The sequence below is a fragment of the Vipera berus genome (assembly GCF_964194415.1).
Source record: "Vipera berus genome assembly, chromosome: 4".
Classification (NCBI taxonomy): Eukaryota; Metazoa; Chordata; class Lepidosauria; order Squamata; family Viperidae; genus Vipera; species Vipera berus.
Window position 1 is genome coordinate 27,386,419 of NC_138206.1, and position 27,814 is coordinate 27,414,232.

The following is a 27,814-nucleotide window of genomic DNA, read 5'->3' on the forward strand; positions in this document are numbered from 1 at the left end:
TCCATAACCCCAATACAGATCAAGCCTCGTAGAGTGCCTTTCGCCCTCAAACCCAAAATTGATGCAGAGCTGGACAAGCTGGTGCAACAAGGGGTGTTGCAGCCAGTAGATAGTGGGGTGTGGGAGACCCCCATAGTCACGCCACAAGGCCAATGGTGATGCATGGATTATAAGTGTACTATTAACAGAGCACTTCAGCAACATGCTTATCCAGTGCCTGTAGTCAGCCATATTTTGGTGTCACTACAGGGAAGTCGCGTATTTGCCAAATTAGATTTGGCACAAGCCTACTGGCAACTGCCTGTGAATGATGCCATGTCAGAAACTCAGACCATTGTCACCCACAGGGGAACTTTCAGGGTTAGGCGCCTACAGTTTGGGTTCAGTGTAGCCCCAGGGCTTTTCCAGGGAGTGATGGAGCACACTCTGAAGAACATTCCAGGTGTGTGCCCCTACTTCAATGATGTCCTCATAGCTGGGGAGTCAGTGGAGATTTTGGCTGAATGGCTCAAAGCCATCCTTCAGCATTTCCACGAAGCGGGGCTGAAGCTAAAAAGAGAAAAGTGCAAGATTGGGGTAGATTCAACCGAATTCCTTGGTTTCCACGTAGATGCCACAGGCATTCATCCAGTGGATTCCAAGCTTAAAGCAATACAGCAGGCTCCCAGTCCTAAGTCTAAGGGGGAGCTTCAGGCTTTCTTAGGACTTTTGAATTTTTACTATGCCTTTCTTCCACACAAGGCCGCAGTGGCAGAGCCATTACACAGGCTCTTGGACAAAAAGGCACAGTGGCAGTGGACGAGTGTCCACGAGAAAAGCTTCTCGGCAGTCAAATCACTGCTGTCTTTGAACTCAGTACTCACCCATTTTAGTGAAAAGCTGCCTATCTGCATCACTTGTGATGCATCTCCTTACGGGGTAGGGGCCGTGTTGAGTCATTTGATGGCTGACGGGAGGCAGGCTCCCATTGCTTATTATTCTAGGATTCTGTCTTCAGCAGAACGCAATTAAGCACAAATAGACAAGGAGGCACTGACCATAGTGGCCGGTATAAAGAAGATTCATGATTACTTGTATGGCTGCCATTTCATGGTCTTCACGGACCATAAGCCACTTCTGGGTTTGTTCACAATGAACAAACAGACACCTCAGATTCTATCTCCACAAATGCTGAGGTGGTCTATCTTCTTTTCAGCCTATAATTATAGGCTGATTCCCAAACCAGGCAGGGAAATGGGCCATGCAGACGGCCTCAGCAGGCTGCCCCTGCCAAATTTAGAGCCAGACCCCACTCCAGCTGCATGCATCCTGGCTATCCAAGATTTGCCAGAGTCTCCTCTTCACATTGGGGATGTGGCTGCTGAGACAGCCGCTGACAAGACGCTTAGCCGCATGTTGAACTGGGTGTACACAGGATGGCTGGACAATTATCTGGGGCCAAACTTCCAGAATTTTTACATGAGAAAAGATGAGCTCTCAGCTCATAAGGGTTGCATCCTTTGGGGGAGTCGGGTCATAGTCCCAAGCTCTTTGAGGCCCAGGGTTTTAGAATCTCTTCACAAGGGACATCCAGGAATAGTCCAGATGAAGGCACTCACAAGGAGCTACCTTTGGTGGCCTGGGCTGGATAAAGATATTGAGGCCCAAGTACATAGCTGTTTCACATGCCAGCAATCGAGGGCTGAAATGCCTCAAGCCCCTGTCCACTGATGGGGAGCCACAAATGCCCCGTGGTCAAGAATCCACATTGACATTTCGGGGTCATTTCAGGGACAGCTGTTCCTCATTGTGGTAGACAGTTACTCTAAGTAGTTAGAGGTCGCAGACATTCCCAAATATGACTACTGCCAGGACCATTCAGGAACTGCACAGTATCTTTGCAATGCACAGGTTACCCAACGTGCTAGTCTCAGAGAGTGGGGTTCAATTTACCACTGCAGAATTTCAGTCCTTTCTGAGGGCTAACCTGATAAGGCATGCAACTTTGGCCCCCTTTCACCTGGCCTCAAATGGCCAAATGAACACATGGTCCGAATGACCAAAGTATCCTTAAAGAGGATCGTAACTGGTGACTGGCAGCACAGGCTGGCAGATTTCTTACTCTGCCAATGCACTTCAATGGGCAGAAGCCCAGCTGAACTTAGATGGGGGCAGCGCTTAATGTGCAAAATTTGTAATAGTTATATTAGATGGTAGTTGGATCAAAATCACGTAGTGCTTGTATAAGTTACACTTTGTTTTTAAAGATTGTTCATAGTGTTGGGTATCTTTAATTTATTAGTACTTTATAGGCTGCCTTGCTTATTTTTAAAAAGTCAGCTAAAAAACCCAATACCTTTCCTTCTATTTCAAGAACTCTGAAGTGAAAGAAATCATACCAATCTGTTTAAATCACTTTGTATCATTTTATGAAGCCATGACAGAAATAGAGCGTATTGGTGTCTCAATGTGCATTAACCTTAAAACAGTAGGAAGTACAACTATTCCTTTTCAGAAATTGCTGGATATCTTATTGACTAGTTATGAAATGGTGCAGCTAGGAGTGGCAGGTTATGATCTAATTTCAAGGTTCAAATTTAGGATTCAATACTTCAATTGATTTGAGCAAATGAGATGCATTTGTTTGGTAGATCCTAGGCTGAGAGATCTTACAGCTTCTTCCACTTTGCTTTCTCATTACTTGCTTGCTCAATCTCGCTCCTCCCTCCCCCATCACTCTGATTATAGAAAACAGAGAACACTCAGTCCAATATGAGGAAACATGGAGAGAGAGAGAGAGAGAGAGAGAGAGAGAGAGAGAGAGAGAGAGAGAGAGAGAGAGAGAGAGAGAGAGAGAGAGAGAGAGAGAGAGAGAGAGATTGTGGAAAAGGAATCAATCAAAAAGAGTTGAGCATTTATTGAAACCAGTTCTACTCCACCCTCCTTCCCTTGCCCCTCCCTGAGTCTTTTTCAGAGTTGACCATTTGTGGAACAGGAAACTCAGAGCACAAAGCTGCTATGGGCCCCTGGTCTGTGGAATAATTTCCTTTCAGAGTGTCCCGTTATCTTTTAGCTGGCAGGACATTCTTCTCCCTCCCTTCTTTGCTGAAAACTACTCTTTCTGCTCCCCCCCATTCTTATTTTTCTTAAACACATACTCTCTCTCTCTCTCTCTCTCTCTCTCTCTCTCTCTCTCTCTCTCTCTCTCTCTCTCTCTCTCTCTCTCTCTCTCTCTCTCTCTCTCTCACACACACACACACACACACACTTTACTGGCCATATTGCCAAAAAAGTCCATCCTCCTCCCTCCCCTGCTAACTTCCTTTCAGCGTTTCCTGAACTGGATAATCCCAGAATTGGTAAAAGGAGAGGAAAGGGGAGAGTGAGAGAGACTGCATTAAGGAAGGAAGCCAATTTCTTGTTCTCCTAACACTATCCAATAGCCCCAAAACAGAGTAAGGGGTTTAAAATGTAGAGCCTACATAGATTTGCAGCTCTTCATCAATTTTGTATTTCTCTCTTTTTCCCTCTCTCCCTTTTTTACGCGTTCATGGGGAAAAATGGATTCGGAGTGTCTGATTTTTTTTCTATGAAAGACCCAGCTTGATTTAATTTGAAGGCCAGCTTCATTTGATTTGTTGGGATGCATCAGCAAGAAAGAACCTCAGCCAAAATCTGATCTCTGTTGCCAGTTTTGCTGGAGACACTGGTTTCTTAACTCCCTCACAGAGAACCATCCTGAACTTGGGCTACAAACTTTATGCTGCTTCCTGCTGGAGATCTCTGTATGTACTGATTGTTCCCTTCTACAACAGCCGTAGTTGTAACAGCTAAACATCTGGTGGAGATTAATGTTGAGGCATCCGGCTGAAAGTTCTTCTGGGCTTTCAATGTTGCTGACCAGAAACGGGACACAAACAACACAAATCTGAGAATAAGAGGGGAGAACTTTTAACTTATTTGGTGTAAAAAGGGGGGTGGGGGGGAAGGAAGGAGGGGTAATCCTCTTTTTTGGAATTAACTCATGAAGAACAAGGCAGGAAAGCTGAAACTCAAGAGGAAAGGAGCCACGAACGTCTTTGGCTGTGAGCTGAGTGAATATCTGGAGACTTCTGGACAAGATGGTAATCAAAGATGGTCTCTTTCTTTTTTAATTTTTCTAACAATGGGACTGCTGTGGTTGTTTAGAGTTTGGAAACTTACAGGTTACAGCCTCAAAATATGGAATTTGTTTATTTAATGTGCATGTTTTTTAACCTATTGCCTGGTTCTATCAGTGATCGACCCACAGTGTGTGTAGTTCTTGTAAATTTATCACTATATGTCAGAGAGAAAGGGGTAAAATTATCCCAAGACTTGAAGTATATGGAGAAGATGTATTTTGTATACACTAATGGCTTCCTTCTCAAATTTTGTGTGTGGGTATGTATATTTATGTGTGTGTGTGCATGTACGTATATGTATATGTATATGTATATGTATATGTATATGTATATGTACATGTACATGTACATGTATATGTATATGTATATGTATATGTATATGTATATTATTGAGAGGGATGTGGGAAAAATGGTTGGGCAAATGTGGGAGAAGCAGCTAGTATTTCCTCTGCATTTTATTAGACACCAAGTCCTTTGCTTATGATTAATGTTCTCAGATGAACATATGATGTGTCAGACTGTAGGAAGTTGAAGTCTTAATCTGTTTTTAAAGTAGTCAAAGGAAGAGAGAAAAGCAGATCCCGCCCGCCCAAATGGGCTAGAATCTAGATGATGAGACGCAGTGCTACTGATATTTTTGGAAACTATATATATAATGACAAATGTTTAAAGATTTCTCTGCCCCTTTGTGCCATTTGTATGATCCTAAAATTTTGGTTCTTTGATACAAAATAATCTATTAATAATATAATTTCCTTGATATCAAATAATAATGTATATTGTTCTACTGTATTTGTAGAACAAATGCCTCATAAAGGAAGTCCATTTACTGTATATGAAATAAAGGATATGAGATTGCTGCACAGTGCTATGAGTTGACAAACTGCATTGCTTTGCTCATGAGTGCTCTCTCAGATACATTTACTTGCTTCTAGTAATTATACAAGAAGTATTATCTCAAGCTGGTCTTCTTACAAAGCTGAATGTATTTTGTAGAAGGGCATAGCATCTATGGACAAGTGTGGCTATGTAAATTACACTTTGTCACCTCTTCAGTACAGCTTTTCTCATTTGATGTTCATTAAGAACTGAAAAGAATAGTAAAGAAGAAACTGGAAAAGAGATCTCAGTTATTTCAGGTCAGGGCACTGCAACTTTTGACTCACCAAAATCAAAATAGGTATAGTCAGTCAACTGTGTTAAAGCATACTTAAACCTACCTCTCCATTGTGTTTTTTATAGAAATTCTTAATCCATATCCCAGAACTGGAAATTTGAGCTAGTTGAGACAAAGTACTTCAAATGTGGTACTCAGATTTTAGAACTTTTTATTACATGAAATGTAACAAATATTCTGTTAAATAGCTTTTCTGTAAATTGTTGGTTCAGTTTGAATTCTTGTTCCCTTGCAACTTAAGGAAAAAAGTTGCCTAATGGTAAGATGTTGTATGCACTTTTCCCGGGAAATTAGGTACGGCTAGGAAAAAAATCCCATCTGAACATTGAAAGGGCCACTGTACCAAATGTCAAACAGAAAACAACTTCCTATTAGGGGTGATTAGATTATAAGGATAGTCAATCAAACCTAGTCAATTATTGGAATCAAATATTCAAATTGATTTTGAGATATTTCATTGAATAAGTTGCCTTTGAAACACTTCAAAAACAGCTGAGGGCAATTTGAGACATGATAGAGACTTTCTGATTCAAAAGTTGCAACTTTTCTAACTTTTCTGCTAAGCTTGTAAGCCACCCTGAGTCTTCGGAGAAGGGCGGGATATAAATGGAATTAAAATAAAATAAAAATAAATATAGGAACAAAACTGGGGTTTGGTCTTAAGTAGTAGTACAATCTGGGCAATGAGTTTCATTATATCTAAAATTTTTGCCTATTAGAAGAGTGCTGCAGTCCTATTATTTTATTGTTCTGCTATACAGTAATTTGTTTAGGCAGACTCTCTAGAAAAGAAAAGAGATCCAGATTTATCCAGTTGCCTTTTTTAAATCTAAAAAGGTAAAGGTTTCCCCTGTCCAGTTGTGTTTGACTCCAGGGCGTGATGCTCATCTCTGTTTCTTGGCTGAGGGAACCAGCATTGTCTGAAGACATTTTCCATTGGCTATATGCCAAAGGCACATGGAACACTGTTACCTTCCTGCTGAAGTGGTACCTATTAATCTACGTACTCACATTTGCATAGTTTCAAACTGCCAGGTAGGCAGGAGCTGAAGCAAGGAATGGGAGCTCATCCTGTTGCATGGCGCTCGGGTCTCGAACCTAGGCTGTCAGCATCCCAGCTGACAAGCTCAGCATCTTTAGCTGCTGAGCCATCATTTGCTCATATGATATTTTATCTTTTCCCTGATCCATAGCCAAATATTCTTATAATTAACTTGCCATTTGTTCGGCTGAATTTAAGGATAGTTCAGTTAGTCTCTGTATCTAATCTAACTCTTGTATTCAAGTCTCCTATTTATTTTCTTTTTCTTTTATTCTCTCCACTCACCCCAAATGAAAACAAACAACATTTTGAAAAACCAAAACAAGAAAAAGCTTTGATCATGTACTGAATGAGCCTTCCTTGAATGAATGGGCATAAAATAGTGTGCCTGCTGCTAATTATGCATCCCAAAGACTATGTACCATGATATTGTATGTTATATATTTATACAGAGAGTAGTACATTATGTATACAATAGTGGTTATGCATCCACAAACTTTTCTTCTATTGTTGGACAAGCAATACATAATGTGTCATTTTCTGAAGAGCTCATTTTGCCATGCCAATGAATCTGCCAGCTCAGAAAAGCAAGCAGAGAATGGTGGATTCATTCAATAAGAACTTCCTTTGAAAACAGTTTTTGAATGTATTTATTATAAACTGAAGAAAAATACTTTCTGTATTAATTAAGTACAACTTCTTGGAAGCTGAAAAACTTTCTCAAAAGTTCCGAAGCTGCTGTGCTGTTGGTTCCTTTTTTTTTCATACTTATTGCTGTATAGATCCATTCTGCCCAAAACGCTGCCATTGCAAGTATTTGATGTGTCACCATTACAGCCTATGACAGAAACTCTTATTGGATTGTTTATCAGTGGGCTAAACCTTAGAAGGTTCCACCTATTAATACCGGAATGGAATATCTTGACCATAATTTTGTTTGTAAAAAAAAGTTGAGTTTGACTTGAGGAAGGTTTTGAATTGAATCTTGTTGCATTCAAGATGGATCTGGGCTGATTTACAACATCTACAGTATTTATTTATGTTTTAGTGAATATATTTTATTTTATTTATTTTTATTTATTTTATTATATTTATATACCGCCCTTTCCCGAAGGACTCAGGGCGGTTTACAGGGTGATTAAAACAAAAAATACAAAAGTTAAAAACAGTTAAAAAAATTATATCCGTCCCTGAACAAATAAAACCCCAGTTAAAATTAAAATTAAAATTAAAATTCTCAGCCTGGGCCAGGGAGCTCGAAGAGCCAGGTCTTCAGGTCCCGGCGGAATGAACGGAGGTCAGGGGCAGTCCTCAGCTCCACTGGCAGCTGGTTCCAAAGAGCAGGCGCACCCACTGAGAAGGCCCTATCCCTGGGTGTTATCTGCCGGCAATCTCTTACCGGTGGTACCCTGAGAAGACCCTCCCTGTGGGAGCGCACTGGATGAAGGGAGCTTGATGCCGGCAGCAGGTGTTCCCTCAGATATCCCGGACCCAAGCCATTTAGGGCTTTATAGGTCATCACCAGCACCTTGAATCTAAAATTTTGTGTGTGGGTATGTATATTTATGTGTGTGTGTGTGCCCTCCCGGAGGGCAACCAGGAGCCAATGCAGCTCGCGGAGTAGAGGTGTTACATGGGAGTATCGGGAAACCCCCATCACAACTCACGCGGCCGCATTCTGCACCAGCTGAAGCCTCCGAGTGGTCCTCAAGGGCAGCCCCATGTAGAGAGCGTTGCAGTAGTCTAAATGGGAGGTCATTTTCTACCTAGTTTTCTGTTTTTATTATTTGCTTGCAATTTTATTTGTAATGGTTGCCATCCTTGGGATCATATGCCCTTAATCAGCAGTCCCCAAACTTTGTGGCTTTGGGGACTGCAGTGGCAGCAGGGGGGGATTGGTTTTGTATGTGCAACCTAATCTCGCACATTCACAAGATTGAATGGGCCACATACCGGTAGTGGTCTGCAGATCAGGGATTGGGGACCCCTGGTCTTAACAAAAAATTTTTATTCTGCATGACATTTCCTTCCTCTTTTCCCCCCCAATCCCAAATAGTCACCACAGAGCTTACTAAACCTCTAATGGAACATTAGGTAAAGGTAAAGTTTCCCCTGCACATGCGTGCTAGTCATTTCCAACTCTAGGGGCCGGTGCTCATCTCCGTTTCAAAGCCAAAGAGCCAGCGCTTGTCTGAGGACATCTCTGTGGTCATATGGCTGGCATGACTAGATGCCAAAGGCACACGGAACGCTGTTACCTTCCCACCATAGAGGTCCCTATTTTTCTACTTGCATTTTTACGTGCTTTCGAACTGCTAGGTTGGCAGAAGCTGGGACGAGTAACAGGTGCTCACTCTGTTACGCAGCACTCGGGATTCGACCCGCCAAACTGCCGACCTTCTGATCGACAAGCTCAGCGTCCTAACCCACTGAGCCACCGCGTCCCTTCTAATGGAACATTAAATGGATCATTATTAAGGTGTACTTGGCCTGGTATATCATAAGCTGTGCTTCTTTGCTTTTGTTTTGTTGCAGTTAAGGTTCACACACACATATATACAGAATTCAATCCTTTATTTATTATGAAGAAAGATACAAGGAGGCCTTGTATTTCTTCCCTGAGTGGGCACTTTTCCCCCAGTGATTTGCTTCTTTGCTGGATGATTCAGTCTAGCAGCATAGGTCAAGTGAGGGGATTAAAATGAGTGAAATGTTGTTTGTTGTTTATTGAATGGCATGTCCAATTGGCTACCACCATGGGGTCCTCTAATAAAAAAAATGTATGGTTACAGGAACCATTAGAAGGTTGAGAGGTCAAATAGTGTAGGTTCACTCTTAAAAATAATAGCAGAAGTGATATGGGAGTTTTGATCCCTTTGTTTTGGGACAGCTCAAAGACCTGGAATAATATTAACACCAAATTTATCCCTAGGTAGCTGTGATGGCTGACATACATTCAAATATCACAGTTATGAATCTTGCAGCTGTCCAAAACTCTTGACTGGAATCTTTGAGCTGAATTTATGGAAACTCAGTCACTGGAAGAGAAGGACTCTTATTCAAATATTTTCAAATAATTAGAATCATATAATAATATTTAAATAAGCTATTTTCTATCTCTGAGTGAATGACTTGATCTGTGAAGCAGAGAGACTGAACACTATAATAATTGGTAAAAAAAGATTTGGGATTCCTTTAAGTTCTAGCCTTTTTAGTGAAAATTCAGCCATAATATATGGAACAAGACCTCTTCCTTGATTAAGCATTCAGATATGGGACTATATGGAAACTGATGTTCCTCTGCCACTGTAATTTGGATTAATCAAGAAAGTGGATATTTATATACCTCTGGATCATAAGTTGCCAAACCATTTATAGATTATATTACCTTTATTAAAACAATTAAAATTACACACAAGAGTCAGGAATTATATCAGGCAAAATATTATAGAAACCAGGAGATTGGGGAAGAAGCAGTAAAGGTTTATCTATGTTGGCTAATCCTAATAACATTTTCACCTATATTTTCCTCATGAACCAATATGATTTTATTTGGATTTTTATATTAATTGTGTTCAGCTTTATTCTATTTGAATAACTGAAATAAAATTCTATCTGTGATAATCTAAAATTCTAGCTGTTACAGTTTTAATAAGGTCACTAATAGCCAGCTCCACAGCTGAAATCATAGCCTGCTTTAAAGGGTAAGTCTAGATGTAGTTACAGGAAGTGGTTTGGCAATCCAGTGAAGCCTTCCCCCCCACCACTCTGGGTCAGTTCTTAACAGTTACCTTTGGCTTATGCAAGAGGGGAAAGGAGGGTGCTCTTTGGGCTCCTAAAACCACTTATTTTCTGCTTTGCTCTCAGACTAACCTTTTGCTTGGTTGCCACAGAAGAACAAGAATATTTCTTTTTCATTGGGTGCCTCTGAAAAACAAAGATGAAATTGCTGGAGCCAACAGTTCGGAGCAAAACAAAATGCAGGATCATTTCTTATGGCCCAGTAGTTGGCAGATGAAAGAGACACACTGTCAGGCTTGTTGAAACTGCTTCTGGTATGGCTGCCATGAGATCATCCCAAGTACCTTGAAATTTCCTGAGGACAGATTCTCAAACTGTGCCATAATCAGGATCATGGAAATCATAATATGAAATATCTGGATTCCATCAGATTGCATCTCAGATCTGGATGATAATTCAGTTTACTTTTTGCATTTTTCTCATCTATACAGTACTGACTGTTTTAGCTGTGAAGAGACCACTTTTTGCCTTCAAGGGACCCATACAGTACTGGACATTACTTATATAAAACTTCTTGCTCCTACACTCTCACTGCAGCTGATTTTTTTTTTTTTTGCTTACTTGCTTGCTTCCTGGCATATTAATATCATGGAAACTGCTGGTTTTCTGCTAGTGCCTGTTTATACAAAAACCAGAAATCAAAAGACTCCTTGTAGTGAAGAAACTAGAATGTCACAAGACTTTGCAGGAAAAAGTTGATTTCTTGCCAGGCTCTGTTAAACATAGAGTATATTCAATTCATAATTTATAATGACAAGTAGAATTCTCTACTATGTAAATTGTATTATCACAGAGCCATCAAATTATTATTATTATTTTTTTAAAAAATCTCAATGGCAGTAATTGCAACACCAATGCATAGAAAACAAGAAAAAAAGAGAGAATAGGCAGGAAAGTTGTGAGCACTTCCAGTGGGCTGCACCAAGAAACTTGAAGAACAAACTGCATTGCGTTGTATTTAGATTTCTGTGTTTGTGCATCCTATAAAATTAACCCATAGCTTGAAGAAGCTTTTCCTGGGAGAAAAATGTCATTGAATTCATGCATTTATTATATGTACCTTTTTATAATTATACCAGTGACAGGTATGGATTTTGGTGATACAAATCAAACAAATGAAGAAGCAATGAATGAGAGAGATGGTGTGAAAGAAAAAAAGAGAATGGGGCAAATTCTAGAAAATCTAAAACACTTTTAGAAATGGAAATATTTTTTCTCCATTTGTTTCTCTTTGCTTGATGCTATGCCTTGCTTGTGTCTATCCACAGGATCAACACATCCTGGCAACATCCATTTCTGCTATATCCTCATAACATTACTCTTATCCCCAGCTCATGAGTGAAAATCACTGTTAGCTGTGCAAGAAAACCTCAGTTTAGTGGACCAAGACGTTCTTCCATTGAATATACACTGAATATGAAATTCTGTTATTTGCTTCAATTTATTTCATTTGCAGAATGACATCATCACACAGCTCTATATCTATATATTGATATAAATGAAAGTAAATTAATACAAATAAAATAAATTTAATACTCTATTTCTCTTTAAGCAGTCCACTATGGACAGAGAAAAAAATTGTCCAGAGATTCCCTGGACAATCTCTGGACAATTTTTTTTCCTGCTGCATGCAAATCTTCTAAATGGGGTCCCTAAGCTCTAACTTCCTTTGCAACTGAGAATAGAAATAATGGGGCACAACAGTCATTGGGAATAAGGATAGTGAAATATATGAATTTGGTTTTCTGTTGACTTTGGTTTGGGTGTAAATGCTGTAACTTGGTATTAGAGAAAGACTCATAGGATGTGGTTTTCATGATGATACTGTATGTTTAAGAGTATGTTAGGAGCTTATATTTGAAGAGTAGTTATGGGTATTTTGTAATAAGATTAAAGTCTTTTTTGCTTCTGGTGAAATGAAAGTGAATATATTGAAATGTGCAGGTTACTAATCACTGGTCTGTTTTACACATTCCCAATATGCCAAGAAAGATTCTGTGCATCTCAAATACACCTCAGCTATCCATGTATCTCAATCACAAAGAAAAAAAACCCCTTTCATTCTTTGTAGCTATAAGCAGAACTGTCATGAGGGGAAGTATTAATTCTTTCCTTTTTCTCATAATGTTTGAAACCAGCTCAATTCCTGTGCTGAGAGGCTTCCTCAAAACTCAGAGATTTTTTTGTTTTTTTGGTATGGTATCTAAAATTGGGTAAGTCATGATGAAAACCTGACAAGAGGAAATTTCTCAGACTAATTGCAACTCTAGTGGTTGCACACATACTATATTTTGCAACCTTGAGACATATAAATGTCTTCTTTGTTCCATGGTTTTATTTTTGTTTATCCCTGATGTATGCAGAGTAGAATTTCTTGTTATGAAATACACATTGGAAAATTCATATTTTCTTTAGGATTTTAAAAATAGTAAATACACTAGGAATATGGTTTTGATTCTATTTTAACCTATCATGGTCTGAAACCAATGATTATGCATGGACACCAAACTTTTATCTTTCTCAGCTACAGCTATCTTGCTATTATGGAAAGAAAAAATAATATTTCAATAAGTTCTACTTTTGGTCTCCAGGTGGGGCTGGAAGTTGCTTCCTGTAGGTGGAGCAACACTGAGTTAAATAGAGCAGAGTCTGCTTGGCAAATACTTGTGTTTCATGACTTCCTGTGTGAGCACATAATGAAAATGGTCAAACTGACTTTTTTTAGAGATGCAGTAACAATAACAGATTGTACTGCCACTCTAGGATCTTATCCAGGTATCCAGCAGTTTTTTCCTTGAACTTCCTTTAGGAAAACACAAAATTAGACATCAAGCACATAGGAGAAGGAAACTGGGATTTCGTATTGTTTGCTGCATGATTTGTATTTATTTTCTTTGTTCTGTTGAAGAGTGATACTTTCTTTGGACTCTGCTGATTTGAAAAGAAGCTCTTTTTGAGCCAAACCCCAAATCTGCTGTCCAGATGTGAATTCAATTCTCTGCATTATTATTTTTCCTCCTTTTCTGCTCACTTCTATTGGCATATACTTTTACAACAGGATCGTGTGTTCTTCTCTGGATAGGTATGAATGAAGGAGGATACATTTTCCCTTAACTGTCATACAGTTTTGGCTTGAGAAAAGCTAAAGCCCATCATAAATAAATTTAATGATTAGCCAGCTAGAATGGTGCAGCTAGTTATCCATCAATGATCAGAAAGTTTCTATTTCAGAAATCTCAAAACTTGAACGTTGAGGGCTTCTCAGACAATCAATCAGCCAGGGTATCCTTGAGAAAACTCAAGGATACCCTGGCTGATTGATTGTCTGAGAAGCCCTCAACGTTTAAGTTTTGAGAGTATTCAGAGCTTTAAGAAGAAGTTTTTGGGTTAGGCCATTCAAGCAACTCATAGAGGTCACTCATTGTGTGTGAGTTACAAGGCATCAGTATCTGTGTTCATCTTCATCCAGACACTCCTTAATACTCTGTTTGTCTTTGTTGTCTCTCTGTGTAGGAGGGCACTTTTCCAAAACACTGGACTACCGTCACCCATGTTTTTTATTTAATGAGAAAGTTTATGTGGTGTTTCAGGGTTTATAAGCTTATTCTTTAATAAAATAATGCTGGAGGCTGATACATAGCTTTACAGCATGCTTTATGTTATTTAATGAAATAGGGATTTTTTTAAAAAAGTCAAATTTTAGGTGGAGTAGGAAGAAAGGTATCTGTGGGCATACTGATTTGTGGGGGGGAAAAGCCCCAGAATAAATTATCAAACCATCTTCTTATGCTTCAAACACTTTACATTCTAGAGCCAGTGGTGGGATTCAGCCAGTTCACATCACTTTGGCAGAACCTGTAGCTAATTTTTTGTTGCCCAGCCAAGAATGGACTTCTGGAAACAGCATCCACACAGATAACCAGTTGTTCACATAACTGAATCCCACCACTGTCTAGAGCCAACTACCAGAGTATAGCTGGGGAAAAGCAAAATGCTCCTCACAACCAATCTTGGTTTCTACTTATATTCTTACTTCTATATCAACCTGTCACTAGTTTAAATGTGAATATGATGGTTCACCTGGAACAATTTCCAGGGTTGTTACATCTGCTTTCACATCCGTAGTACAGAAGCTGAAGTATTGAGTATATAGTATAGGCTGAAGTTGTAACAATAGCTACAGTGTAGTATTGTGGTGGGATCGCAGTGGCTCATGTGGTTAGGACACTGATTCAGAAGACCATAGAGTGATCAACAGCTCAGTAGTTTAAAATCTGAGAGTGAGCTGTGTGATGGAATGAGCTCTTGTCAATTTGTCCCAGCTCCTGCCAACTTAGCAGTTCAAAAGCATGCAAATACAAGTAGATAAATATCATTTTTGTGGGAAAATAACAGTGACATGAAAGGAGACCCCTCAGCCAATGGTGAGATTCAGCTGGTTTGCACCACTTCGGCAGAACCGGTAGCTAATTTTTTGTTGCCCAGGCCCAGAATGGACTTCTGGAAGCGGCATCGACACAGAGAACTGGTTGTTCATATATTTGAATCCCACCACTGCCCCCAGGCATCCCCTGGCAACAGTGATGTCATCAACTAATCCTTTCAAACTGGAAGTGCCTTGGTAGATGCTTCAGCCACAAGTATGGAAGTACCTTTGCTGCACAGCCAATGCTATTATACAATTCTGAGACACCAAAGCCATTGTGAGTGTTGAGGAGTGTCTTAAAGAAGGGAGCAAGTCTTAAAAGCCTATTTATTGACCTAGGTTTTTCAGAGTTTCGGAGGTATTTAGCAATTAGCTATTATGTTAATTTTAGAATATGATTCTTAAATGGTTTTATGATGTTATTTAGGTATGTGTGTATTTCTAAGGCACCTAGAGCCTTTGGTGTATGTAGGATATACATCAATCAATCAATCAGTCAGTCATGTCCATTGTTGAGAATTGTGGGAGATGGTCTACATGTCTGTGGCATTCTGACTGGGAAAAAACTAATTCAAGCTTTTGTGTTGTTTTTTTAAGTGTAAAAGTGAAGAAATTTTCTACACATTTTGCATTCTGCTGGATGCACTCTTTCCAGGCCTCTGCTCAGTCAATTTTGCTCCTGGGTTGGTTGATCTCGTGCTCCCTTCCTCATTGACTGTTAACATGAAATGCTGCGTAGTAAGGAAAGTGCATAGGCCAGCCATTTTTTATTTACAGAACATAGCAAAAGTCAAAGAGCTGCTTCTACTGAAATCAGTATTATGCTATAGACATACTTGAAGTGGGTATTGGCCCAAAATATATCCAAAGGTTCATCTGTGTGGGTTTTTAATATACTAAAATCATGCAGCTAAGGATTTGAAGGCTCTGGAGGCCTTTTGGCTTTCAGAGCAAGGTTGCATTTGAGGCTGGGCTCTCTGTGGTTCATATTCACAACTAGATATGTCTCAATGAAGAGTCTCTGAGTGTGGTATAATCATGGATGTACTTTGATATTTGAATAGCAATAGCCTATTTGCTAATCTGAAAGTGAAACGTGCAATGTCTTATCGAGTCTGAAATCTGATACCATTTATTTATCAAATTTATAATACCACCAACTCAGGGCAGCCTGCATTAAATGTTAGGTAACAATGGAATAAAGGATGATGTGCATTATAAAAAATAAATGAATAATAATCAGACTAACATGTAAAGTCATATAAGCAGTTTGTCCCTTGCCATAATCAAAGATCTGAGGAAAAAGCCAAGATTTTGAAGACTTTTTTAAACTCAGACGGGTTTGGGGGCCATACATATCTGGGGAAGATGCTATTTCAGAGGCTCTTTTCCATGATCACTGACTGAAGGAGATAAATACTTCTAGTGCAGGCCTGTGTATCCTTCTTGCCTGACCACAGATAGTTAATGAGGTCTGATTTCTATTGTAATGGATTCTGAAGCTATAAAAGTAGAGAGGCTTTTCAGTCATACCGTATTTCAACTTCCAATATCCTTTGGCTATTTAGTGCATATTTTGATACACTATTTCATTTCAAAATATACGGTTTGAAATTCAAAACTTCTATTTATTTATTTATTTATTTTAATTCCATTTATATCCCGCCCTTCTCCGAAGACTCAGGGCGGCTTACAAGCTTAGCAGTAGCCTTCATTCTATATATATGCCTGCTTGTTAGGGCTTTCACACACACCCCAAGCGGCATTATTACAAAGTCAGCTTATTGCCCCCAACAATCTGGGTCCTCATTCCTCTCCAAGAATCACTGCCACCCCTCTTAAAACAAAACAAAACAAACCAATGTGCTGATCTCACTCCCAAATCACAGCTTTGTTTAACAAATGCATAGGTTCTAATTAGATGTGTCAAATGTTTTTTTTAAAAAAATCTGTTCAAAAATGAAAACTGAAGGCAAAAGGAAATGTGGTAGATTATCCAGCTAAACTTCCAGCTTGAGAACTCTGGGACTAGATTTTCCCAGTATTCTATTTAACTGGTTTCTTGACAAAACCTTAATTGTTGGGAAAACATGGTGCATTCAGTTATAAATCACGTGTTATAAATTACAGTGACTGAATTTATACAATATGTTTAATGAAAACTGAATAAACTACCTTAAGACCTAATGTGATGTGTGAACACAGCCTGTTTTTCTGATGCTTGGATATCAGCCTTTCATTCTTTCCCATACAAACATTGCTTATCCCCTGAGAAAGCATCACCAGAATGCATTCAGACAGATGGCTCCTAGTGTTACTAATTAAAGGCACTTTTCACAACAGACTGTTTGGTAGAAGAATATAGGAAAAAGAAATAGCAAAAAGAAAATGTAAAGTAAGAAAGAAGTAAAAGGTAAAGGAGTCCCTATGGGTTTTATTCCATTAGTCATAGCTGACTTTAGGGGGTGGTTCTCATCTCTGCTTTTTTTTTTTTTTTTTTGAACCAGCACTGTCTGAAGATGTTTCCGCCATCATGTGGCCAGTATGACATCACATTGCAGTGCAAAGTGTACGGTGAAACAGGGAATGCTGTAACCTTCTCTCGAAGTGGTACCTATTTATATACTTGCATTTACATGCTTTCAAACTTTTAGGTTGGCAGGCATTGAGACAAGTGATGAGAGCTCACTCTGTCATATGGTGGTAGGACTTGAACCGCCAAAGTACAGACCTTCTCCGGTGTCTTTTAATTCACTAAACCAACATGCCTCAAGAAAGAACAAGGTGAATAGGAAAAAATAGGAAAATAAGTAGGAAAGAAGAAGTTAAAAAAAGAGAGAGAGGTAAATATAGGCAAACTTAGGATAACCATATTATTTGGTTGGGGGCCACAGGGCAATATTGCTGATAACATTGTGATATAATCAGAGTAGCTGTGACCAAATTTTGAGTTCTAAGTATTTTTTGGCTATTTAAATGAACTGATTTTTGAGAGGAAGATACATGATCTTTAAGAGGTAATGCTGAAAGTCTACACACTTACATGCCCCTTAGCTTTTCCCCCAAGTATCCAATCTATGTGGTCCTGGTCTCATCTACGTTCTTCTCATTTTTTTCATCTAAAGAATATTGCACCTATTCTTTAAATCATAGCAGGTAAAACTGGAAGTTATTTGGGGATTACATTGTCTAGTACTACAGTACTACAGTAGTACTACAGTACTACAATATCTATGATGGATGGCTATCCAGCCTCTGTTTATGTAACCCTAGTTGACTGCATCCCAAAGCACTCAGTTCCATAATAGGATATTTCCTACATTAAGAAAATTTTCCTGATATCTAACCAAAATCTACTATTTTGTAATTTCTGCCTATTGTTTATTGTCTAGACTTCTGGATAAGTCGACCTGTTTCTTACATGTCAATTCTTCATCTGCTTGGAGACAGTTATCGTGTCTTCTTAAAATGGCAGTTTTTAAGTATATAATAAAAATATTATTGAAATTAGTGGTGTATAGCAGGGAATATTTTTTAAAAAACTATGTTTTCCCCAACTTATAGCCTAACTCAGGCCGGATGAGGAGTATAGACAACAACTCAATACAACAACAACAGAGAGCTACATATTTCTTATGCCCTTATTTCAAATGACCTCCCTGCACTAGTTTCCATCCCTAATTTGGAAAGGACAAAATGTATTTACAAACAACTTCCTCAAAAGCTTAAACAAATGTTTTATATATATCTGGATGAATCTGAAAATGAGTTAACCAAAATAAAAAATAGAATAACAAGTTTTATTTGGAGAAAAATCTGCTTAACCTGTAAAATGCAAAGCAAAGAAGCAAAACAAAATCTGTTCAGACTATTTAGTGAAGACTGGGAAAATATATTTTGGAATTTGTAAATCCAAAATTCATAAATAACTTATTCAAACAATACAATTTTAAACATTTCCAAAGGGTTCATAGTTCATTCTTTCTTAGGCACTCACTGGATAAATATCCACAGAGAGTCTCCAAGTAACCAAACAAGGAAAATACTGTTCATTAAACCACAATCAGAATTTGGTGTGCCACAATTTACTAACTGTGGAAATACAGGTAGTCCTTGACTTACAAACACAATTGAGGCCAAACTGTCAACTTTAGAGTGAGCATGGCTGCAGCCATTTTTTTCCTTCTCATTTCTAGTTGATGCATAGCATGAAGGGAGGGGGGTTGCCAGGTGTTGCGCTAGACAAAACAGACTTTCTCTCTCGGACTTTCTCTCATGGGAACCAAGGTCATCGGCTGCTCCCGTGACTGCGGGCTAGGCGTTTCATGAAAAGTCTGCCAACAAGCTGAGTGGGGAAACATAGTTGCTTGCATAGCCTTAAGGGGTGGGATTTCTTAACTTTGTATTGGGGAATTGTTATGCATCTCTTCAGACTTGGTTTCACTTTTGAAGTGCTGGTACTTTGTATCAATAAATATGTTCTTTGAGGAATTTGCAAACCTCGCAGTTCTGCTCTATATCTATCGGAACCTTGACACAAACTTTCTGTTGCTAAGCAAGACAGTTATTAAGTGAGTTTTGCCCCATTTTAGAACCTTTCTTGCCACCATTGTTAAGTGAATCACTGCAGTTGTTAAGCTGGTAACATAGTTTTTAAGCAAATCTGGCTTCCCCATTGACTTTGTTTTTCAGAAGGTTACAAAAGATCACTTTTTCAGTGCTGTTGTAACTTTGGTCACTAAATGAACTGTTGTAAGTCGAGGGCCACCTGTAGATGCAATTTGCCTAATACGCATGGGCAGCTCTTACAGAGCCCCTTCTGCTGTTTGCAGCCAGCTTGCACTTGCATTTAAATGTGTGTGACTTGCAGAATGGTGTCAGGTTTCTACAAATTCAGTAGTAAGGTGATGGTGGTGGGATTGTGGCACCCTACAATCTGCACAAATTAGCATTTGTGGGAGTGGGGAGAACTTCCCTTGTCCCTTATGGGGAGTTTTTCATACATCATTGTATCATTAGAAAAGCAGAAGAGTTTCCTTCTGAGAGGATTCTGGCAAGAGAAGCAATCTCTCTTCCCACTCCCATCTCCCCTTCTTAGAACTAGTAACTTCTTGTGAGGTGGAGCAAGAAAGCAATCTGATCCCCCTGTCAGTCAGAAGCATGTAAGAACATTGATATGATTGGGAGAAGAAGCCATCTGCTCGCTGTTGTACTTTCTCTGTTCTTTTTGTTTTGTTGTTGTGAGATTCTCTTTTCATTATTTCAGCAATCTGCTTTTTGTTTCCTGGGAGTTGTGTTTTACTCACTGCAACCGAACATTTGTGTTGCTGTCGCAGCTCTCTGCATTGTGTCCCCATTTCCTCTTCCAAAAGTAGCTGCATTCCGTTGCGTTGTATATCCTGTTTTGCATTTTCCTCAGCAATCCTTGGGTGAGGGGTTTCAGCCTCCCTTGCTTCTTCCCAGACTGCTAAACAAGTCTCAAAGATTTTGACTGTGGTGCATATTCCAGATCTGTTTTTACAACAATGGTTCTTATTTATCTCCAATCTAGTCTACAAGACATTCATTTCTTTTCAACAGCTTCTTGCAGCAAATAATGTTGAGGAGAGGTGGGGCTCCTAGGGCAGGTCTTTTTTCAGTCATCAAAAGCACAGGCATCCTGGAAGATGAGCAAAGGCACAAGGAGTGAAAATAAAAGTAATAGGATACTTTCTGACCAAATGCTATTTTGCAGTCTGAAGTTAAAAACCATTTCTGCAAAGTTACGTATATTGTATCAGACACTAGTAATCTCTGCGGTAAAAATATAGCTGCGTTTTGATTTATATGATATAACTTGATTTATATGATATAACTTTATATATAACTCTTAAAGTTAGTTACTTGACTAGTTCACATGCCCATAGCATAATATTTTGTTTATTGCCTTTGTCCAAGTTGATCAATTCAACATACCTGGGGGGGGAGAGAGGGAGGGAGGGATATATGGCTCAGTGGGTTGGGACGATGAGCTTGTCGATCAGAAGGTCGGCAGTTTGGCGGGTCGAATACCGAGTGCTGCATAACAGAGTGAGCGCCTGTTACTCGTCCCAGCTTCTGCCAACCTAGCAGTTCGAAAGCACGTAAAAATGCAAGTAGAAAAATAGGGACCACTAAGGTGGGAAGGTAACAGCGTTCCATGTGCCTTTGGCATCTAGTTATGCTGGCCACATGACCACGGAGATGTCCTCGGACAAACGCTGGCTCTTCAGTTTTGAAACGGATTGATAAGATTAAAAATGCAAATCCCAGGCATGTTAAAATTAACAAACAAACGAACACTGGGATGGAATTTAAAAAAAACCCTAAAAAAACCTGTTAAAACTGTTTTAGTTTTTTTAATTCCATCCCAGTGTTTGTTTGTTTGTGTGTGTATATATACATATATACATATATACATATAAACATATATATATATATATATGTATATATGTATATATGTATATATGTATATATGTATATATGTATATATGTATATATGTATATATGTATATAAGTATATATGTATATATGTATATATGTATGTATGTATGTTTTCTGAGGTTTTCGCGGGTGTTTGTATGTAGATCTTTGGTCATTCAGGTTTTTCCCCACGTAGAATTGAAGGTATAAGAGCAACGCTTCGATGAAATCTCATCCGTCATCATCAGGCTGGTGGCTTCAGCTTCGTTCTTCTGGGAGAAGTGTGTGGTAGTGGCTGTTTGTTCCTCTTTTGCCAGCAATGGCAAAAAAGTTGTGACCCATCATGACATGTCACATGACATTCCAAGTTTGACACCCCTGCTTTAGAGTAACCTTGTGAGGTAGCAGAAACCAAGTGCCTTGTGTCAGGGAAGGCACCCCTGAATCGTATAAGCATTTGTGAAGTATAGTTTAGGTCTTGTTTTGTATTTCCTTTTTTTCCTTTTCCCTTTTTCTTTTTAATTAGAATCCCTCAGTCTATTCTATGAAACCAAGTGCAAAAAATTATAACATTACAATTCAGGAATTCTGAGCCCAGAATTTATTTTGAATACCAGAGCTGAATTAATGTCACAATTCTTAACATACACATCTATCATTCCTGGTCTCCTCGTGCTATTTTTATTTTAGCAAAATCACTTAAAGCAGAAGGTGGAGTTACTCACTTCCTGTGGCTCCTATTAAATAGGGCAGGATATTACTCTTGAGCTATACCAGTGTTTCTCAAACTTGGCAACTTTAAGATGTATGGTCTTCAGTTTACAGAATTTCTTATCCATCATGGCTGGCTAGGGAATTTTGGGAGCTGAAGGCCAGACTGAGTTGCACCAATAGTTTCTGAATTGCCTTCTTCACTCTCTTGGTTGGGTTAAAAGACTAAGGCAGAGATGAGCTATATTGCAATGGGTGGGATCTGCAAGTTGTGCAGGGAATTGTCGCAAAATGGTGACGTTGTGTTACATCAGTGTTACCAGCGTTTCTGGAGATTTTTTTTTCAGAGTTTCAGTTTTGTTTTTGTTTTGAAATATATCTATTTTAGAGCTTATGTGTACATTTTTTCAAATTTCTTGCCTCTGAATGGCAGAACCATTCTAAGCAACCAACCTTTGGCCAGTGAGTTGCAAAATTCAGTGATGATATAGCCTGGGGAGGTTGCAAAATGGTAATAATAAAAAAAGCACTCCCGTCACTTTAGGTTGATGACATACAGTCTAAAGAAATTCTAGAATGTCATGGATAGTTGGAGAAATTTCATCTGTGTGGATAATTCTAGAAGTTACAATTCCATTTTATTTGGGGGGTGGGGCATCCATAGGATGTGGTTAAAAAAGTGCATTTTGGGGGGTAATTTATAACATTTATATGTGAAGCTCTTTCTATTTTTTTAATGCTTCATGGATGCCAGCCTGACTCTAAAATCATTTGTTTGATTTCAGCTATTATAGTTTATAAAACATGGTCCATGGCTTAGCATGTTATACTAAATCAGTAATTGGTGGCTTATTTATTAAATCACAGTTATTCAAATTCTTATATGCTATCCAGCTTGCTAAATCTTGTCATAAGACAGAATTGTTAATTATCATTGATCTAGACTTTCCAATTAATGTGAACAATATAAACAGCAATATCCATACTATATAGTGTTCATTTGCACTAGTTTGTACAAATTTGTACAAAAATATTCACTTCTCTAGAAAGAGTGCACTCTACTTCGCATGATCATTTTTTTTAGTGTTCCTGATTCAAGCCCTATGTATATATTTTGCCTTCCCCCTGGAAGTTAATAATCTGTCTCTGCTATTAATGCAAAAGAGATGGAAATAAGTTCCATTTGCATTCATTAAAATAGAGGATCCATTAGTTTTCAGATTTATTTGAATAAAAGCTCTCTTTAAGAAACTTAAATTAAATCCATCAAATATTCCAGACTGCTAAACCAGTCTTCTGGGAATTGCATTGAAGAAACTTTTTTTCTGGACAGTTAGAATTCAATATGCTAGTAAATGCAAAGATTCTAGCCTGTATGTTTGGTTTGAAAATGAATCAAAAAGCAAAATAGATGTAACAATCTGTAATTGCCTTATTTTTTTTCTATCCTTTCCCCCTTTTTTCTTTCCCCTTTTTTCCTCTTTTAGAGCATCTTGATTTGATCTGTATTGAAAGACATGTTCCCTAAGTGCTATTAGCTATGGGAAAAAATACAGACACAATAATCTATTACTTTGATACTAAAGCCAACTTTGGAGTGGAAATATTTATATGAAGCAAGAAGAGGAGAGTGTTAAAATAACCCATTCCTTTGCTCTTCTGCTCCAAGTAGATAAGCCACATCTAAACTATGTTTGTTTTGGTCTTTTACTTGATATTAATGTAGACTATGAGTTTGTCTATTAAGTAGTATCAAAAATACTTTGTTTGAAAGAGACGGTGTTAACTTTCAGAGCAACCTTAAATGAACAAATCATTAATGGAACCAGCATGTAAGTGTAGTAGACAGTTAACTGGACCCGCATGTAGGCTTCAAGTTGCCTATTTGTAATTTAGATCAACAATGGAAATCCTGTAATTCTAAGGGCCTATTTCAATCAATTTAGTCCTGAGTTTGTTGTTTTAAGAAAGACAACAGAGGAAGGAAAGAAAGAAGGAAGGAAGGAAGGAAGGAAGGAAGGAAGGAAGGAAGGAAGGAAGGAAGGAAGGAAGGTCAAAGAAAAGATTAAATTCTCTATCCAATTGTAATTCTGGTTTCATCCATTAACTGTATCTATCTGTAACAACCCTGAAGATGATAGATTCCCCTGATGACTCGTACATATTATATGGCTTTGTCCTCACTTGTCCTTCTGCCCAAAATGTTCATGACCAGGCAACACCAGTTTTCAATCTAGGCCCCACAAATTTGCTTTCACCTTGTACAAACCTATAAGTGAAATGCTTTTAAATCAACTTTAGATGTACTGGCATAAAAGTAGCTTTCCTTCCCTTAATCTTCCACTATTATACTGCAACTTCAAAGAGAGTAAATTGCTGGATCTGGAGAGTATTTGGAGGTGTGGCGTGTTCTCTCTCTTCTGGTCACTAGCAAGCTAGCCTTTGGCACAGGCATTCCTCTCATGGTTTATGCTCACTCTATTGAGTTACTTTCATTGTCCCCTTTCTCCCCTTTCTTTTCCACCAACTTTTTTCTAAGCTTCCAAAGAGAGAGAGAGAGAGAGAGAGAGAGAGAGAGACAGAGAGAGAGAGAGAGAGAGAGAGAGAGAGAGAGACAGAGAGAGAGAGACAGAGACGACAGAGACAGAGACAGAGAGACAGAGACAGAGAGTATTATTATTTATTTGGGGAAGAAGTAAAGTCATATTTACATGACTCAGCTTTATAACCGTATTCTAAAATGATCAGATATCCATTTTTTGGGGGGGGAAATAGGGGCATTTTCACTATTCTGCTGAAACAGTATTCTGAAATGTATATTCACCTTCAGATGTAGAAGCCTATAATTCAAACTTGCAGTGGGCAGAAAAAAAGAAAGGGGGGGGAGTTTAAAATAAACATTTGTTGCTTATTAGTCTGTTTCCCTGCATCTGCCAGTATCAATGACTTCCCTCCTCTCCAAATAAGAAACTTAAACACCCAGCACCTAGTTTGATGAGGTTACCTAGTTGGTAATGAAATATCTGCAAGCAAACAACCAAGCTCAAAAAGCATCAAGGACTGCACAACAATGACCTTGGCTATAATAAATACCATGCTTACAACACCATTTGTTAGTGTCTTGGAAAATGAAGAATAAAAGCAGGATAGGGATTGGTAACAGGGATAGCTATGCTGTTGTGTTGTTATGCTGTCATTGCCAACTCAAAGATTGATAGGTAGCACTTAAAATCAGAAGTAAGTTCCTATGTTGTCTGATCAGTTTTAAATTTTGAAAGACTGGCTTGGCTTGCAGTTGTTGTAAGGTACATCTAAAATGCTTAGTAGTATACAGGAACTCTCATAGTGATCCATTTGAAATGGAGTGCATGGATTGTCAACTTAAAACAATGTTGATAGTTTTGACCCACTGGTGGTGCAGTGATTAGAATGCAGTATAGCAGGCTAATTCAACTTGCTGCCAGAAGTTCCTTGACTCAGCCTTCCCTCCTTTCAAGGACAGTAAAATGAAGACTCAAATTCTGTAAACTGCTTAGACAGTGTTGTAAAGCACTGTGAAGTGGTATATATCTAAGATGATTCCATTTTCTTCCTATTTTTTCTGCTATAAGCTGATTCAGAAGAAATGAACCCTTTAAAAGAGTTTGTATAAATGCTTCAAATCTAATGGACTGCCAGCTTCATTAATTCTGTGCTGCCTGAGCAGAGATGGCAATATTTAAATTATCATCTTTGGCTTTTTAAAAAGGAGAATGGAAGCCACGGCTCTTCAATAAAGACTGACTGACTTTCATATGCCACTCAGGATATTTTAAAAAAACAGTAAAGGAAGGACATTGATTATATAAGGGCTTCTGATGAGCAAGGTTGCTCAGTGACCTCATGCTTTAAATCGATTCTCAATTTTTCTTGTATTAGCAACTGTTTAACCAGAGACATCTTCAAAGACTGCTTTAATTTGTGATGCTTTGCAAACTTGCTCTCTGCAGTGTAGGTGATCACATAAGCTTGCATATGTACAAGTTTATTTGCAGTGCCTTCTAATTCTAATTAATACTGGATGGACTTTCTCTGCTATAATGCAATCTTGCCCATGGTGCCTTGCTGTGCTTAGATGCTTCTTTGGCAAAGGTTTGTTATATTCATCCTTCTCTGCAGCAATGAAAGCTGGGCGGTGGAGGAGAAACGTATACAATACTGGTGGATTCTTAACTGCCTGCTGAGATTTTTGGAATTCTGCCCTTGCAGTTCTGCAAAATTTACTTCCAGTATTTCTAGCAGTACTACCCGATTCTGTAATGGCTTTGTTCCCTATTTATTTATTTATTTATTTATTTATTTATTTATTTAGTTATTTATTTGTTTGTTTTTATAAACCGCCCTTCTATGCCATCTATTTGGTAAACTCGCAAGATTCATTTTTCTCGCCATGCACATTTATACAGAATCTGAACTAGACTGTTGTTTTTCTGTGTCATATAATATATGTGGGTATATGCACAATTCTGTATTTATTTATTTATTTATTTTTGTCATATTTGTGTAGTGTATATTGGAGGTGGTGACCCTTTGAGAGCTGAATGCAATGAAATTTCATTTTAATGTATGACGATTAGTGTACTTACAAAATGACAATAAAGTTATTATTCTATTCTATTCTATTCTATTCTATTCTATTCTATTCTATTCTATTCTATTCTATTCTATTCTATTCTATTCTATTCTATTCTATTCTATTCTATTCTATTCTATTCATCTTCAGTTGCTTCTCCCTCCCATACTTGTGCCTGCCCCCCCTTCACACTTCTTCCTTTTTTCCTTATCAACATTCAAGGCTAATCACCTACAATATGTCTATCCAATATATTTTATCTCTTCTTCTCTCTCTTTCTCTCTCTTAGATCAGCAGCATCTTTAACATTTATCAGCTGAATCATGTCATTTTTGTTCTGCTTTCTTCAGGTAAAAGACTTCTGTTAAAAAAAAGGCAGGCAAAAATTACTTTTTAGTCTTTGGGTTAGTCTCCATTCTTCCAGTTATAGCTCTGGTAATATGAGTGTTTATGTAGCAGTCCTGCACCATATTCTGGAAGGAGCCTGTAGATTAAGGCTGACACTGACCCATAAAATGTTACAGCGTGAAAGGGTCAAGGTTTCTTCACAAGTACATTTATTATGCATAACTGCTGATCATGTATTTAGGATAGAGATATCAAAAAAGAAGAGCTCAAAACACATTTTGAAAGAAATGTAGAACTTACTGCTTCAAAGAAACTTCCCAGGAATTTTAAAAGGAACAATAAAACAAAACTTCAATAAGAACAGAACATCCTGTTGGGAGCCCAACGCTGGTAGAGAAAATTTCCCCGAAGCAGGCAACTTTTTAAAAGCTAACTTTTATTCTCAAAAATGTGAATCAGGAAACAATTATAGAATCGTATAGTTTAGAAAAAAGAGGACATAGTTCAGAATGGGAGGAGAGACAGAAGAAAAGGAATGTGTAAAAGAGGCTGTAGGTCAGTAAGACGGACAAATGAACACAGGAGTATTCATAAGATAATAAGATTCTTAAACTTTATTCAGAAGGCTTGTTCCAGGAAATTTAGATAATCTAGAACAGCGGTCCCCAACCTTTCCAGCTTGATGGACCAGTGGAGTTGGTGGCGTGGGGGGGGGGGGAGAGGGGGTGGTTTCACCCGTGCATGCTGCTTTCACAAATGCAGCTTTGATTGAGTCCATATGTACATGCACACTCCACCACTTCTATGGCCCAGTTCCAAAAGGGCTGCGGCCTGGCACTGGGCCACAGACCAGAGTTGGGGACCCCGATCTAGAAGTATGTACTGATCAGAAATTATTTCACCTATGAATTTTGCAAAGTAAAACATAAAAGTGAGAATCATGAATTTCAAAGGGAATTAAAACAGGCTGATGTGCCATTTTCATTTCCAGCCTTTCATAGCCAGGTGGCTTCTAAGAATACTGATCTATAACATCTAGAACTTGTTTTCTGCTCTAACTGGTAATATGTCGCATTTTAATTTCAATATAGATGAGATAGCTATAGATATGGAT

The 27,814-nt window shown here is 38.4% G+C and overlaps 1 protein-coding gene across 1 annotated transcript in view; it reads left to right on the top strand.

Moving 5' to 3' along the window:
• Nucleotides 1-4,003: 4,003 nt before the first annotated feature.
• The window catches only part of ARHGAP31 (Rho GTPase activating protein 31), a gene marked incomplete at its 5' end in the record, with an annotated part of 114,606 nt that continues 90,795 nt past the window's right edge, over nucleotides 4,004-27,814 (top strand). Inside the window, one exon of the mRNA XM_081327279.1 lies at nucleotides 4,004-4,103. Within this exon, the coding sequence (XP_081183405.1) occupies nucleotides 4,004-4,103 (100 nt within the window). The remainder of the gene's footprint in view (nucleotides 4,104-27,814) is intronic.